Raw genomic sequence first — 15370 nt, 5'->3', positions numbered from 1 at the left:
TAACGCATACTTACACTTCACTGGCATATATAAGACTTTTACTACTTGCTGATGTATTGCTACTTCTGCCTGATATTCGGTTACTCTAATTGGAGATTGTTTTTCACTGATTCATTCCTATGCTGCACGCTTACTCACCACTGCCATCTACTGCTGCTAACTTACAGGAATCATATTGCTTGCTATTCCATTTAACAAATTAACTTATCTATATACGTACCAGTTTACTCTATGCTACACTTTGCTCAATATTAGGAATTCCATTCTGGGCCTTAGAATTACTTATTACCCCTTTTGTATTCTATAGTTATAGTTCAGATTTAGTTAGTGCAGGTATGTCCTCAGTGTATAGGTACTAATAAGTACTGTTCCACTACCTTTGACCTATGTTGGTCACCCTCATGTCTATGAGCAAACCAGGGTTTATTCTTGTAATAAAACCCGAAGTGGGTAGTGAGACTGAGCGGTTATTCATATTTAAATGTGCATATAAGGGTGTTATACTGATTCCTCACATATTACCTAGCCTTTAAACTGTTCACCCTGTCTACATATATATATTCTCTTTCACAGAAAATGGATGTAGCAGAGTTGACTAACCGTGTTGGAACTCTCGCACAAAATATGGATCTCATGATCCAGGGGTTGAGAGAAATGCAAGCAGAAAATCTGGAGCTGCGTAAATTTATACGCGATCAAGCACAGCAAAAACCTGTTACCGCTGAAGCCCCACCTCCTGGGCCTGTACCTTGTCCTCCTGACAAATTTTCTGGTGAAAGATCGCAATTTCGTGATTTCAAAAACTCTTGCACACTTTACTTCTCCTTAAAACCACGAAGTTACCGGACTGATCGAATAAAAGTTCTCACAGTCATCTCATATTTGAGGGGTGAACCAAAGAGTTGGGCGAATACTTATTATGAGACTGACGATCCTATACTGGATTCTCTAGAGTCCTTTCTCTCAGCTATGTCTCTTCTATATGAGGACCATGATAAGCAGACAACTGCAGAAACAGCTATTAGGTCCTTGAAACAAGGCCGGCGTCCTGTTGAAGAATATATAGCTGAGTTTAAAAGGTGGGCTCCAGATACTTTGTGGAACACCCCAGCCTTAAAAAAACAATTTTGCATCGGTTTATCCGACTTATTAAAAGATGAACTTGCTCGTATAGACATGCCTGATAACCTTGAGAATTTAATGACTCTCACGATTAATATAGACCGATGACTCAGAGAAAGGAAGCATGAAAGGGGCACATCAGACCTATTCCAAAGGAAATCATACAGCTCTAGTTCTATTAGTACTCCTAAAAACCAGGATGAACCTATGGATATAGCTTTTGTTCGTGGGCCACTTAAGCCAGAGGAAAAGACTAGACGCCGGTTAAACAACTTGTGCCTTTATTGTGCCTCCAAGGACCACACCGTAAAGGAATGCCCAACCCTGCAAAAGTCAAGAAAGGGTAAGCATGAAAGGTTTAATCCTGAGCTTAAGCATAAAAATGTTTCAAATAACACTTCACATTTTAATCATTCTGTTTCTCTGCAGTGGGATCATCAGGTGGTATCCGCGGTGGCGGTGATTGATTCAGGAGCCACAAACAGCTTTATAGATTCCACTTTTGTGCACTTGTATAACATTCCACTAATAAAGAAAACTGTCTCACTCACAATACGTGTTGTGGATGGGTCTTTAATTAACTCAGGTCCTATATCGCATCACACTCGACCTATACAGTTAACTTTTCCAAATGGCCATACTGAAGTGCGCTCCTTTGATGTTATACACTCACCTCTTTTCCCTCTAATCTTGGGTTTTAATTGGCTGAAACAACACCAGCCCACGATAAACTGGCTTCAAGGCACTCTTACCTTTGATTCTCATTTCTGTATAACTAACTGCATGCCTGAACCTATTCTGTTACAGTCCTCTACACAATTGATCCCAGATGAGTACTCAGATTTCAAAGATGTGTTTGACAAAAAACAAGCTCAAGCTTTGCCACCCCATAGGCCGTTTGATTGTCCTATTGATCTCATACCCGGTTCAAAGATTCCTGTAAGTCATGTGTACCCTCTCTCACAACCAGAACTCACTCATTTGAAACAATATCTCAATGAAAATTTAGAAAAAGGTTTCATAAGGCCGTCATCCTCACCGGCAGGGGCCGGTATGTTCTTCGTCCGTAATAAGGATGACACCCTTAGACCAATCATTGACTACAGGGAACTCAATAAGTGTACAATAAAAAATCGATATCCTCTCCCTCTCATCCCAGAGTTGATTGAACGTCTCCAGGGTGCCAAAATATACACTAAGCTTGACTTGCGCGGTGCATATAACTTGGTCAGGATGAGAGAGGGAGACGAGTGGCTCACAGCGTTCCGCACCCGATATGGCCTTTATGAATATCTAGTAATGCCATTCGGGTTGTGCAACGCACCCGCCACATTTCAGTATTTCATTAATCATCTCTTTAAAGATCTACTTGACACTTGTGTATTCATCTATTTGGATGATATCCTCATATATTCAGATACCATCGATAACCACATTAATCATGTTAGGACTGTTATGCTCAGACTTAGAACGAACCAGCTGTTTGCTAAATTGGAGAAATGTATCTTCCATTCCGAGACTATTTCATTCCTAGGCTACCACATTTCCCCTAGAGGTATTAGGATGGAGTCAAACAAAGTAGAGGCCATTACCAACTGTCCCCCACCAGCTTCCAAAAAGGATGTACAGAGATTCCTAGGTTTCTCGAATTTTTACAGAAAGTTCATTAAGGATTTCTCAGCAATAGTGAAGCCTTTAACAGCACTCACAAGAAAATCAACCAAATTTCTCTGGACTCCAGAAGCTGAATGTTCTTTCCACATGCTCAAGAAAAGGTTTGTCACCGCTCCTGTTCTTCAATTTCCGGATCCCGAGAAGCAGTTTTTTCTCGAAGTGGATGCTTCGGATTATGCACTAGGCGCAATTTTATCCCAAAGACTAACGGAAGAAGAACCTCTACATCCAGTAGCGTATTATTCTAGGACTATGAATAATGCCGAACTAAACTATTCTATTGGCGAAAAGGAGCTCTTAGCAATCAAGGCAGCTCTCGAATATTGGAGGCATCTTTTGGAAGGCGCAAGCCATCCCATTATTATCTACACAGACCACAGAAACTTGCAGTATTTAAAGACTAATAAAACATTATCCGCTCGCCAAGTGCGTTGGAGCCTTTTCTTCACACGTTTTAACTTTTTAATCACATATCGTCCAGCTTCTAGAAACCAAAAGGCTGATGCTCTCTCTAGATCCTCACCTAGACCTTTCAAGCAGTATGCACAGGAAACTATAATTCCACCCCATAAATTCATTGGGATCACCATGCATCAGGTTGCTTATTTCCGTAAGCACAAGAAGACTGATCCAAGCATACAAAACTTACAGCTACAAAAAGATTCCCATGGACTTTTCCATTCGAAGGGGAAGGTATATGTCCCTCAGACTCTCAGAGATACAGTTATGCGTAATGCACATGAAACTCCTCTGTCTGTCAGGTATTCGGAAAATGCTACACCTTATCCAAAGGGATTTCTGGTGGCCTGGCATTGCAAACAGTGTGAAGCATTATGTTCAAACTTGTCCTGTATGTGCTACCTGTAAACCTTCTCATATCAGACCTTATGGCCATCTTCTATCTCTACCTATAGCAGACAGGCCATGGCGGCATATCGCCATGGATTTTGTTGTTGATCTTCCTACTTCCTCCAATCATAACACCATTTTAGTTGTGGTCGACCAGTTCTCTAAAATGGCCCACTTTATTCCTATGCTGGGTCTTCCAACTGCATCGGAAACAGCTGAAACTTTCCTAAAAAATGTGGTACGTCTCCATGGTCTCCCTGATTCTATAACAACTGACTGGGGGTCCCATTTCACTTCCAAGTTTTGGATTCATCTCTGTAAATGTTTAAATATTGACAGACATCTTACTTCGGCATACCATCCCCAGTCAAATGGTCAGACCGAGAGGACTAACCAGACTCTTGAACAATACCTTAGATGTTTTTGCAACTTCCAACAGGATGACTGGTATGCTCTTATTCCGACTGCCGAATTCTCTTTTAACAACACTGTCAATTCTTCAACAAAGCTTACCCCTTTCTATGTAAATTATGGCTATCACCCTACTTATCATCTTCTCCACAGGAATGACAACATTTCTCCTATGGTAACGGATTCTATCAACAGCCTTAAACAAACTTTTAAGTTACTACAGGAAACCCTGACATTAGCCCAAGCTAAGCAGAAGCATTACTATGATCTACGGAGATCTCAGCCACCACCGTATAAACCTGGAGATCTTGTTTGGTTATCCACAAAGAACCTCAAACTACAAATTCCTAGCAAGAAATTGGGCAGTCTTTTCATCGGACCTTACAAAATCCTCAGGGTTCTCAACATAAATGCTGTTACTTTGGAACTACCACCTTCTTTTAAAATACATCCCACCTTCCATGTATCCTTGCTTAAACCTCACAATCCTACGAGGCCTTCTGTCACACCGACTACTCTTCCCATGCCTGATCCAGATATTAAAAGCTATGAAGTTGCCGATATTCTTGATTCTCGTATCTACAGACGTGCTCTACAGTATCTTGTTCGTTGGAAGGACTATGGACCTGAGGAAGATTCCTGGGAACCTGTTTCCAACATATCAGCTCCGAGGTTGGTCTCCCTCTTCCATCGACGTCATCCTGACCGGCCCCGTCCTTGATTTGAAAGGGGATTCTTGAGGGGGGTATACTATCAGAAACCACCTAACTGACATACTGTCACTTTAACTTTCTACATCATGTGATCAGCACATCCTATTTAAGCTTACCGGTGTCCATCAATCATTGCTAGGTAATTTGATACTACTGAGAATCTTCACTCTAGCCTCACTTTGGATCATCACAGACTGAACTCTGAATCCTCATTATTTGTTCCTGGGATCTCAGCTCTCTAATTCCCTCAGCGGTTTACCATACTGCCAGCACTATTTGGTAACGTGTTTTCTTTGATTTTCACTCACCACAGACTGCAATTTCTTTTCTCACACAGTACTGCATCTCTAACACGCTGGATCGTGTTACGTCACTCTGCAGAGCGACACAACGATCTCAGACTCAGGACTTCCTGTAGCCACGCAACCTGTCAGCAGTAGCAGCACCAGAGGGCAGAATCTATGTACGGTACAGTGTTTATTCAAATAACGCATACTTACACTTCACTGGCATATATAAGACTTTTACTACTTGCTGATGTATTGCTACTTCTGCCTGATATTCGGTTACTCTAATTGGAGATTGTTTTTCACTGATTCATTCCTATGCTGCACGCTTACTCACCACTGCCATCTACTGCTGCTAACTTACAGGAATCATATTGCTTGCTATTCCATTTAACAAATTAACTTATCTATATACGTACCAGTTTACTCTATGCTACACTTTGCTCAATATTAGGAATTCCATTCTGGGCCTTAGAATTAATTATTACCCCTTTTGTATTCTATAGTTATAGTTTAGATTTAGTTAGTGCAGGTATGTCCTCAGTGTATAGGTACTAATAAGTACTGTTCCACTACCTTTGACCTATGTTGGTCACCCTCATGTCTATGAGCAAACCAGGGTTTATTCTTGTAATAAAACCCGAAGTGGGGTGTGAGACTGAGCGGTTATTCATATATAAATGTGCATATAAGGGTGTTATACTGATTCCTCACAGTATTTCAGAAAGGCTGACAATGTCCCTGTGAGGGTAAGGGTAAGCAGTAATCCTAAGAGCTATAGAAAGGCATTACTAAGCTTGCATAAGGGGCTAATTAAAAAATGGTTGACACTGAGTTTTGAATGTTTGTGGGCAAACGTTTTCTGAACTGGGAGTGCTGTTAACGTTTTTTGGGCAACTTTATTGAGGGTACACTTGGCTTATTTTTTGGGTCTCAGAACCCACATGGCTAGTTTAAAACTGCTCTGGTGCGGCGCTGTAGAGACATCGGGTGAGATGGGCGGGGCCTATTTTCGCGCCTCAGATGCGCAGTTGTTTTCACTTGGCAAGCTCCAACTCCTGAGGGCCCTTGTGGATGTTTTGGGCCAAATTGAAGCTTTAACCCCATATTTACAATCCCTGAGGGCAGGTAGGCGCCACAACAGGGCTGTGGCAAGGTGCTGGGGGTGAATTTTCCGGATTTAGGCCTTAATTCAATCCGGTTTGCACAATAAAGGGTTAAATGTTACATTTTCTTGTGGGGCAAACTTAACTACACATATTGAGTCTGCTATCAAAAATTGAAAAATTTGGTGCATTTTAAAGCAGTTTTGCAGAACGTGTATGCTTTTTTTCTCTTAAAGGCGCAGTACCGTTTTTTAAGATTGTTGTTTTTTTTCACTAAATAAAGTGTTTTCATGCTTGTTTGTAGTCATTACTAGCCTGTTCAACATGTCTGACATTGAGGAAAGTCATTGTTCAATATGTTTAGAAGCCACTGTGGAACCCCCACTTAGAATGTGTCCCTCATGCACTGAAAGGTCAATAAATTGCAAAGAACATATTTTAGCTACTAAAAGTATGTCACAGGATGATTCTCAGTCAGAAGGGAATCAGGTTATGCCATCTAATTCTCCCCAAGTGTCACAACCATTAACGCCTGCACAAGCGACGCCAAGTACTTCTAGTGCATCTAATTCTTTCACCCTGCAAGATATGGCCGCAGTTATGAATACTACCCTCACAGAGGTTTTATCTAAGCTGCCTGGGTTGCAGGGGAAGCGCAGTAGGTCTGGTGTGAGAACAAATGCTGAGCCCTCTGACGCTTTATTAGCCATATCCGATGTACCCTCTGAGTTGGGGGTGAGGGATTTGCTGTCTGAGGGAGAGATTTCTGATTCAGGAAAGATGTTCCCTCAGACAGACTCAGATATGACGGCTTTTAAATTTAAACTAGAACACCTCCGCTTATTGCTCAGAGAGGTTTTAGCGACTCTGGATGATTTTGACCCTATTGTAGTTATAGAGAAATTGTGTAAATTGGACAGATTTCTAGAGGTTCCTGCTTACACTGATGTTTTTCCGGTCCCTAAGAGGATTTCGGACATTGTTACTAAGGAGTGGGATAGACCAGGTATTCCGTTCGCTCACCCTCCTACTTTAAAGAAAATGTTTCCCATGTCAGACACCATGTGGGACTCGTGGCAGACGGTCCCTAAGGTGGAGGGAGCTGTTTCTACCCTGGCTAAGTGTACAACTATACCTATTGAGGACAGTTGTGCTTTCAAAGATCCTATGGATAAAAAATTAGAGGGTCTCCTAAAGAAAATATTTGTTCATCAGGATTTTCTTCTCCAACCTATAGTGTGCATTGTTCCCGTAACTACTGCAGCTGCTTTTTGGTTCGAGGCTCTGGAGGAGGCTCTTCAGGTTGAGACCCCATTAGATGATATTCTGGATAGAATTAGGGCTTTCAAGCTAGCTAATTCTTTCATTACAGATGCCGCTTTTCAACTGGCTAAATTAGCGGCGAAGAATTCAGCTTTTGCCATTTTAGCGCGTAGAGCTAAAGTCCTGGTCTGCTGATGTGTCATCAAAATCTAAGCTTTTAGCCATCCCTTTCAAGGGTAAGACCCTATTCGGGCCTGAACTTAAAGAGATCATTTCAGACATCACTGGAGGGAAAGGCATGCCCTTCCTCAGGATAAGACAAATAAGATGAGGACCAAACAAAATAATTTTCGGTCCTTTCGAAACTTCAAAGGTGGTCCCTCTACCTCTTCCCCTGCTGCAAAGCAAGAGGGGAATTTTGCTCAATCCAAGTCAGTCTGGAGACCTAACCAGACTTGGAACAAAGGTAAACAGGCCAAGAAGCCCGCTGCTGCGACCAAGACAGCATGAAGGGGTAGCCCCCGATCCGGGACCGGATGTAGTAGGCGGCAGACTTTCTCTCTTTGCTCAGGCTTGGGCAAGAGACGTTCAGGACTCCTGGGCTTTCGAAATTGTAACCCAGGGGTATCTTCTGGATTTCAAAGATTCTCCTCCAAGGGGGAGATTCCATCTTTCTCAATTGTCTGTAAACCAGACAAAAAGAGAGGCGTTCTTACGCTGTGTAGAAGACCTATATACCATGGGAGTAATCTGCCCAGTTCCGAAAACAGAACAGGGGCAGGGGTTCTACTCCAATCTGTTTGTGGTTCCCAAAAAAGAGGGAACCTTCAGACCAATTTTAGATCTCAAGATCCTAAACAAGTTCCTCTGAGTCCCATCCTTCAAGATGGAGACCATTCGGACTATTTTACCAATGATCCAGGAGGGTCAATATATGACCACCGTGGACTTAAAGGATGCTTATCTACACATCCCTATCCACAAAGATCATCACCAGTTCCTCAGGTTCGCCTTTCTGGACAACCATTACCAATTTGTGGCTCTTCCCTTCGGGTTGGCCACAGCTCCCAGAATTTTCACAAAGGTGCTAGGGTCCCTTCTGGCGGTTCTAAGGCCGCGGGGCATAGCAGTGGCGCCTTATCTGGACGATATCTTAATTCAGGCGTTGACTTACCAACTAGCCAAATCTCACACGGACATCGTGTTGGCTTTTCTAAGATCTCACAGGTGGAATTCCCTGAAAGCACAGGGTTTGTGGACTCCGGAGGAGGCTCTCCTCCCGATAAATATTCTAGAACTGAGAGCGATATTCAACACGCTTCAGGCGTGGCCTCATATGGCTTCGGCCAGATTCAATAGATTTTAGTCGGACAATATCACGACTGTAGCATATATCAATCATCAGGGGGGAACAAAGAGTTCTCTAGCGATGATAGAGGTTGCCAAAATAATTCGATGGGCAGAGACTCACTCTTGCCATCTATCAGAAATCTATATCCCAGGAGTGGAGAACTGGGAAGTGGATTTTCTAAGTCGTCAGACTTTTCATCCGGGGGAGTGGGAACTCCATCCGGAGGTGTTTGCACAATTGATTCAGCAATGGGGCACACCAGAATTGGATCTGATGGCGTCTCATCTGAACGCCAAACTTCCTTGTTACGGGTCCAGGTCAAGGGATCCTCAGGCAGTACTGATAGATGCTCTAGCAGTAACCTGGTCGTTCAACCTGGCTTATGTGTTTCAACCATTTCCTCTCCTTCCTCGTTTGATTGCCAGAATCAAACAGGAGAGAGCTTCGGTGATTTTGATAGCACCTGCGTGGCCACGCAGGACTTAATATGCAGACCTGGTGGACATGTCATCTCTTCCACCATGGACTCTGCCACTGAGACAGGACCTTCTGATTCAAGGTCCTTTCCAGCATCCAAATCTAGTTTCTCTGCAGCTGACTGCTTGGAGATTGAACGCTTGATTCTATTCAAGCGGGGTTTCTCTGAGTTGGTCATTGATACCTTGATTCAGGCTCGAAAGCCTGTCGCTAGGAAAATTTATCATAAGATATGGCGTAAATATCTTTATTGGTGCGAATCCAAAGGCTACTCATGGAGTAAGATCAGGATTCCTAGGATTTTGTCCTTTCTCCAAGAAGGATTGGAGAAGGGGCTATCAGCTAGTTCCTTAAAGGGACAGATATTTGCTTTATCAATTCTTCTGCACAAGCATCTGGCAGATGTTCCAGACGTTCAGTCGTTCTGTCAGGCTTCAGATAGAATCAAGCCTGTGTTTAAACCTGTTGCTCTGCCATGGAGTTTGAATTTAGTTCTTAAAGTTCTTCAAGGGGTTCCGTTTGAACCTATGCATCCCATAGATATTAAGCTTCTATCTTGGAAAGTTCTGTTTTTAGTTGCTTTCTCTTCGACTCGAAGAGTTTCTGAATGTGACTCGCCTTATCTTGTTTTCCATGCTGATAAGGTGGTTTTGCGTACCAAACCTGGATTCCTTCCTAAGGTTGTTAATCAATCAGGAAATTGTTGTTCCTTCTCTGTGTCCTAATCCTTTCTCTAAGAAGGAGCGTCTGTTGCACAACTTGGACGTGGTTCGTGCTTTGAAGTTTTACTTGCAAGCAACCAAGGATTTCCGTCAAACATCTTCTTTGTTTGTTATCTATTTATTGAAACCGTAGAGGTCAAAAAGCTACGGCTACCTCTCTTTCTGTTTGGCTGAAAAGCATCATCTGTTTGGCATACGAGACTGCTGGACAGCAGCCTCCTGAAAGGATTACAGCTCACTCTACTAGAGCGGTGGCTTCCACATGGGCTTTCAAAAATTATGCTTCTGTTGAAAAGATTTGTAAGGCTGTGACTTGGTCTTCGCTTCATACCTTTTGCTTCTTCTGAGGCTATTTTTGGGAGAAAAGTTCTTCAAGCAGTGGTGCCTTCTGTTTAACCATCTGTCTTGTCCCTCCCGTTCATCCGTGTCCTGTAGCTTTGGTATTGTATCCCACAAGTAAAGGATGAATCCGTGGACTCGTTGTACCTTATAGAAGAAAAGTAAATTTATGCTTACCTGATAAATTAATTTCTTCTATGGTACGACGAGTCCACGGCCCGCCCTGTCATTTTAAGACAGATTATATTTTTTTATTTTAAACTTCAGTCACCTCTGCACCTTTTAGTTTCTCCTTTTTCTTCCTGTACCTTCGGTCGAATGACTGGGGGGTGGAGCTAAGGGAGGAGCTATATAGACAACTCTTCTGTGGTGCTCTTTGCCACTTCCTATTAGCAGGAGGATAATATCCCGCAAGTAAAGGATGAATCCGTGGACTCGTCGTACCATAGGAGAAATTAATTTATCAGGTAAGCATAAATTTACTTTTTATCCCTCCCTTTCTAGTGACTCTTCTGTGATCTCCCACATCTTGGATATTTCTATCCCATACGTCACTAGCTCATGGACTCTTGCCAATTACATGAAAGAAAACATAATTTATGTAAGAACTTACCTGATAAATTAGTTTCTTTCATAATGGCAAGAGTCCATGAGACCCACCCTTTTTGTGGTGGTTATGATTTTTGTATAAAAGCACAATTATTTTTTCAACTTTGTCCCCCCTGGTAGGATTGTATATCCGATACGTCACTAGCTCATAGACTCTTGCCAATATGAAAGAAATTAATTTGTCAGTTAAGTTCTTACATAAATTATGTTTTCCTAAAATGTCTTTGTATCCTGTAGCATTAAGCTGACCCTTCACTGGTACTAAGGGGCCTAGCTCAAACAAGGAAAAACAGCCACAGACCATTATTCCTCTTCCACCAAGCTTCCTTTTCAGCTTTTTATTGAATTTGGGATGTCTCTTTAAATTTGATGCTACAACATAATCCCTCTGAGTGAAAATTTAAGATATGGTTATCTTTGTGAATATATGTGGTGACATCACAGAGGGGTGGGACCGCAATATGATAGCAGATAAGGTAGCTGGATGGTGGTTGCTGTTCAAACCTCTCATTCTTTGATCCTTACTAGCCACAGACCTCCAAGACCCATCATTTGAAGGAGTATTGTCTGCTTTTTCAAATGGTGGTGGTCTTGGGTAGCTACAACAAACCAAATGTTGCTTGGGAATGGGTCATTATATGCTCAAATAAAATGTTATGTCTATAGACCCCTAATAAAGTTAATTTCTAGTAGGCAAGTCCCGCTCTCTCAAATATGTTTTATTTATTTTGGCTTTATTAGGTATAACCTTGCAAGAACAAAGTGCTTTTATTTCTGTACTGCACAAAGTGGCCTCTATATCCTAACCCCCAAAAGCTTATAGCCATTTTCAATATTATTTTAGTAAATGTTACTTATTTTTTCCTTTTTTTTTTTTTACATTTTTAATGTAATATATACGTATATGTGTGTGTATGTATATATATATATATATGTATGTATGTATGATTGTATAAACTGTGTATATATATATATATATATATATAATATATATATATATATATATATATATATATATATATATATATATATACACATACATACACACATACATTTAATTATATTTATTTCCTTTGCATATTCTTAACAGATGAATCCCCAGTATCAGCAGCAGAAAACTGATGGGCAAGGTCAAGTCAACCTTGGACATGTTACCTTCTCTGCTCCAAAGTAAGTACAAAAATAAGCTTTTTATTCTAATTTAACAAATTATTGTATGTACAGATATAGCCTGGAGACATTTTGTACATAAAAATGCAATGCTGTAAAATTAGAGATTATTCGTTTTGCATTCCATGTAGAGCAATCATGATATAGCTGTGGATTTCTTCTTAAACGGAGAGAGTCCACAGCTGCATTCATTACTTTTGGGAAATACAGAACCTGGCCATCAGGAGGAGGCAAAGACACCCCAGCCAAAGACTTAAATGCCTTCCCCACTTCCCTCATCCCCCAGTCATTGTTTGCCTTTCGTCACAGGAGGTAGGCAGAGAAGTGTCAGAAGTTTCAAGATAGTCTCTTATCTTGAAACTTCTGACACTTCTCTGCCAACCTCCTGTGACGACAGGCAAACAATGACTGGGGGATGAGGGAAGTGGGGAAGGCATTTAAGCTGCCTGCTTTCTTCACTCAAGTCCATGTCAGAAGCAACGCTACTATCTGACTAGATTCCGGTAAGATTATTTTATTTTCCTTTTCAATGTAATGTATGTAAATGAAGAAGACAGGGTCTCAGTGGGACTCCTTTATCTTTATGGAATCAAGGGTTAATATTAAACAGTGGGGGACTTTAATCATGTATGTTATGCGATTCTGTCTGCTTATGTGTAGTGATGATTGGGCTTGTGGTTATTGCGGAACATACCAGCCTTTTTGAGCTGCGCAGCTCTTGTAGATTGGCGTGTTTTTTTCTTTGGCCTACATGGTGCACCTTGTGACCGGGCGTGGTGACGTTTTTGTTTTCTATTTCCGTATTCCTGACCGCATTGCGAAAGCCGAAATAGTATGTTTTTCTCTACTTGTCTGGGACATAGGAAGTGGTGAGTGCACCAGCCATTGGGGGTGTAAGGTGCCGTTTGTTTTTTTGGCCATAATTTCAAATATTCCAGTTATGGAGGATTCTGATTTTTTTTGGAGACGGATATCTCTGATTCAGATTCTGCTTCTTGCGAAGAGTATGTGGGGGCCGGGTGATCCAGCCCCATGACTTATGTTCCGTATGCCGTTTTAGAGTGCTCTTTTCTCCCAATTTGGAGAGCTTAGAGTCCGCAGAGCCATCCGCCTCTGAAGATTCCGTATCCGGTGAGGCGCGTTCCCTAGAACCTTTGGTTGCTACATAGGCAGGTGTCCCAATTGCCATTACCCCTTCTCCGGAAGGTGGCTTCTTTCCTCAAGAGGTTATTGCACGGTTCTGCTTGGCCATATCTATGACGTTGGCGCATTTTCATCTTCCAGGAAGATCTTATCCGTGTTCTCTTAACCAGGGCCCGTCAGGTGTGGGATCGTCTGTATCGGTTCAGCCCACTGGGGAAGCGGTGTCCACTGGGGCTTCAGGGGTACAGCCTTCGGGCCAGGGTCGTCAGATTCCCCAGCGGAGGTGAGTCTTGCCTTTTGATATATAAATTGTTGCGCCTTCGTGTCCTGCTGAGGCATGTGTTGGCAGCATTGGAGGAGCCCAATTCTGACGAGTCGTTGGTTGCTCAGTCTTCTGCTCCAGACGGCAAGCAGTTTTAGACGAGTGGAGGGATGAAGGTAATTCTCCTTGTTGTCTACCTTTTTTTTTGTGTATCTCATTTCCAGTTCTGAGCTTTTGGAGGAATTGGGTCTCTGACTGGCTGGTCCTGTTAGTGTGTCCATTTTTCCTGGGCGTTCACCTGCGGGTGCTGCCTTTCTTTATTTTCATAAGGTTAGGATGTATTTTATTTGTTTTTGTAAGCTCAAGACTGTTGCAGTTTTTCCCTTTGGAAAACTTTTTCTTCTCTGGGATTTGATACTGGCGATTTTGTGGTTGCGATAGCTATACTTCCGCGGAAGTTTTACAAAAAAAATTTGTTGAGACATGGTTTAGGTCTCAGAGCCTACATGTCTACTGTTTATTTAGTCTAGCTCTGCTAGGGCTTAGACCTTTCACTGGCCTTGAACAGTTCTGTCACGCCCTGTATATCAGGCTGGTCCTGGTTGGGTACTAGTTACATCTGTTCCTTGACGCCCATATGAGACACATTGTGCTTTTGACAACAGGCTGGTCCTGTTTGGGTACTGAGTTTTGCTTATTTCTTGTTAAGAAGTTGTTTTCTTGTTCTACAAGTTATGAAGGCCCTTCTATCCTAGATGTAAGCCTGGTCCTATTTCTTTCATGTAATTGGCAAGAGTCCATGAGCTAGTGACGTATGGGATATATAATCCTACCAGGAGGGGCAAAGTTTCCAAAACCTCAAAATGCCTATAAATACACCCCTCACCATACCCACAATTCAGTTTTACAAACTTTGCCTCCTATGGAGGTGGTGAAGTAAGTTTGTGCTAAGATTTCTACGTTGATATGCGCTTCTCAGCATTTTGAAGCCCGGTTCCTCTCAGAGTACAGTGAATGTCAGAGGGATGTGAAGGGATCACCTATTGAATGCAATGGTTTTGCACAAGGGAGATCTATTTCATAGGTTCTCTGTTATCGGTCGTAGAGATTCATCTCCTACCTCCCTTATTCAGATCGACAATATACTCTCATATTCCATTACCTCTACTGATAACCGTTTCAGTACTGGTTTGGCTATCTGCTATATGTGGATGGGTGTCTTTCGGTAAGTATGTTTTCATTACTTAAGACACTCTCAGCTATGGTTTGGCACTTTATGCATTAATATAAAGTTCTAAATATATGTATTGTACTTATATTTGCCATGAGTCAGGTTTTATGTATATTTCCTTTTGCAGACTATCAGTTTCATATTTGGGAAAAAACATATTTAGGAAATGTTTTTCTTACCTGGGGTTTAGTCTTTTTTTTTTTTTTTAAATTAGGCTCGCGAGGGCACAAAATGGTAAAGTTTATTGTGTCATTCTTGTCGCAAGATTTTTTTTGGCGCGAAGGTATGTCCGATGACGCAAATTCGTCATTTCCGGCGTCTTAGTTGACAAGGTTGCGTCTTCAATGACGCGAGTGTGTCATTTCCGGATGTTGTTAGTGCCAAAAAAAAATTCAGTTGCGTTGTGCGTCATGCTTGGCACCAAATAATTTCATTATTTAAAAGCCCCGTTCCTGTATGCCTCTTGCCTTTTTTTCTGTGTCAGTGGGCTATGCTGTTTGCATTTTTTTTTCCCATTCTTGAAACTGCCAAATAAGGAAATTGATAATTTTGCTTTATATGTTGTTTTTTCTCTTACATTTGCAAGATGTCTCAATCTGATCCTGTCTAAGAAATCACTGTTGGAACCCTGCAGCCTGATA

The 15370-nt window shown here is 41.8% G+C and overlaps 1 protein-coding gene across 1 annotated transcript in view; it reads left to right on the top strand.

Annotated features, from left to right (window-relative positions):
* Window positions 1-15370, top strand: part of SMCHD1 (structural maintenance of chromosomes flexible hinge domain containing 1) — a 1770687-nt gene that overhangs the window by 1192890 nt on the left and 562427 nt on the right. Inside the window, exon 30 of the mRNA XM_053715865.1 lies at window positions 12014-12093. Coding sequence (XP_053571840.1) covers window positions 12014-12093 — 80 coding nt within the window. The remainder of the gene's footprint in view (window positions 1-12013; window positions 12094-15370) is intronic.

Source organism: Bombina bombina, chromosome 5 (genome assembly GCF_027579735.1).
Source record: "Bombina bombina isolate aBomBom1 chromosome 5, aBomBom1.pri, whole genome shotgun sequence".
NCBI classification, from domain to species: domain Eukaryota; kingdom Metazoa; phylum Chordata; class Amphibia; order Anura; family Bombinatoridae; genus Bombina; species Bombina bombina.
Note: the sequence above shows the minus strand (reverse complement) of the source record. Positions and strands in the feature narration are given on the sequence as shown.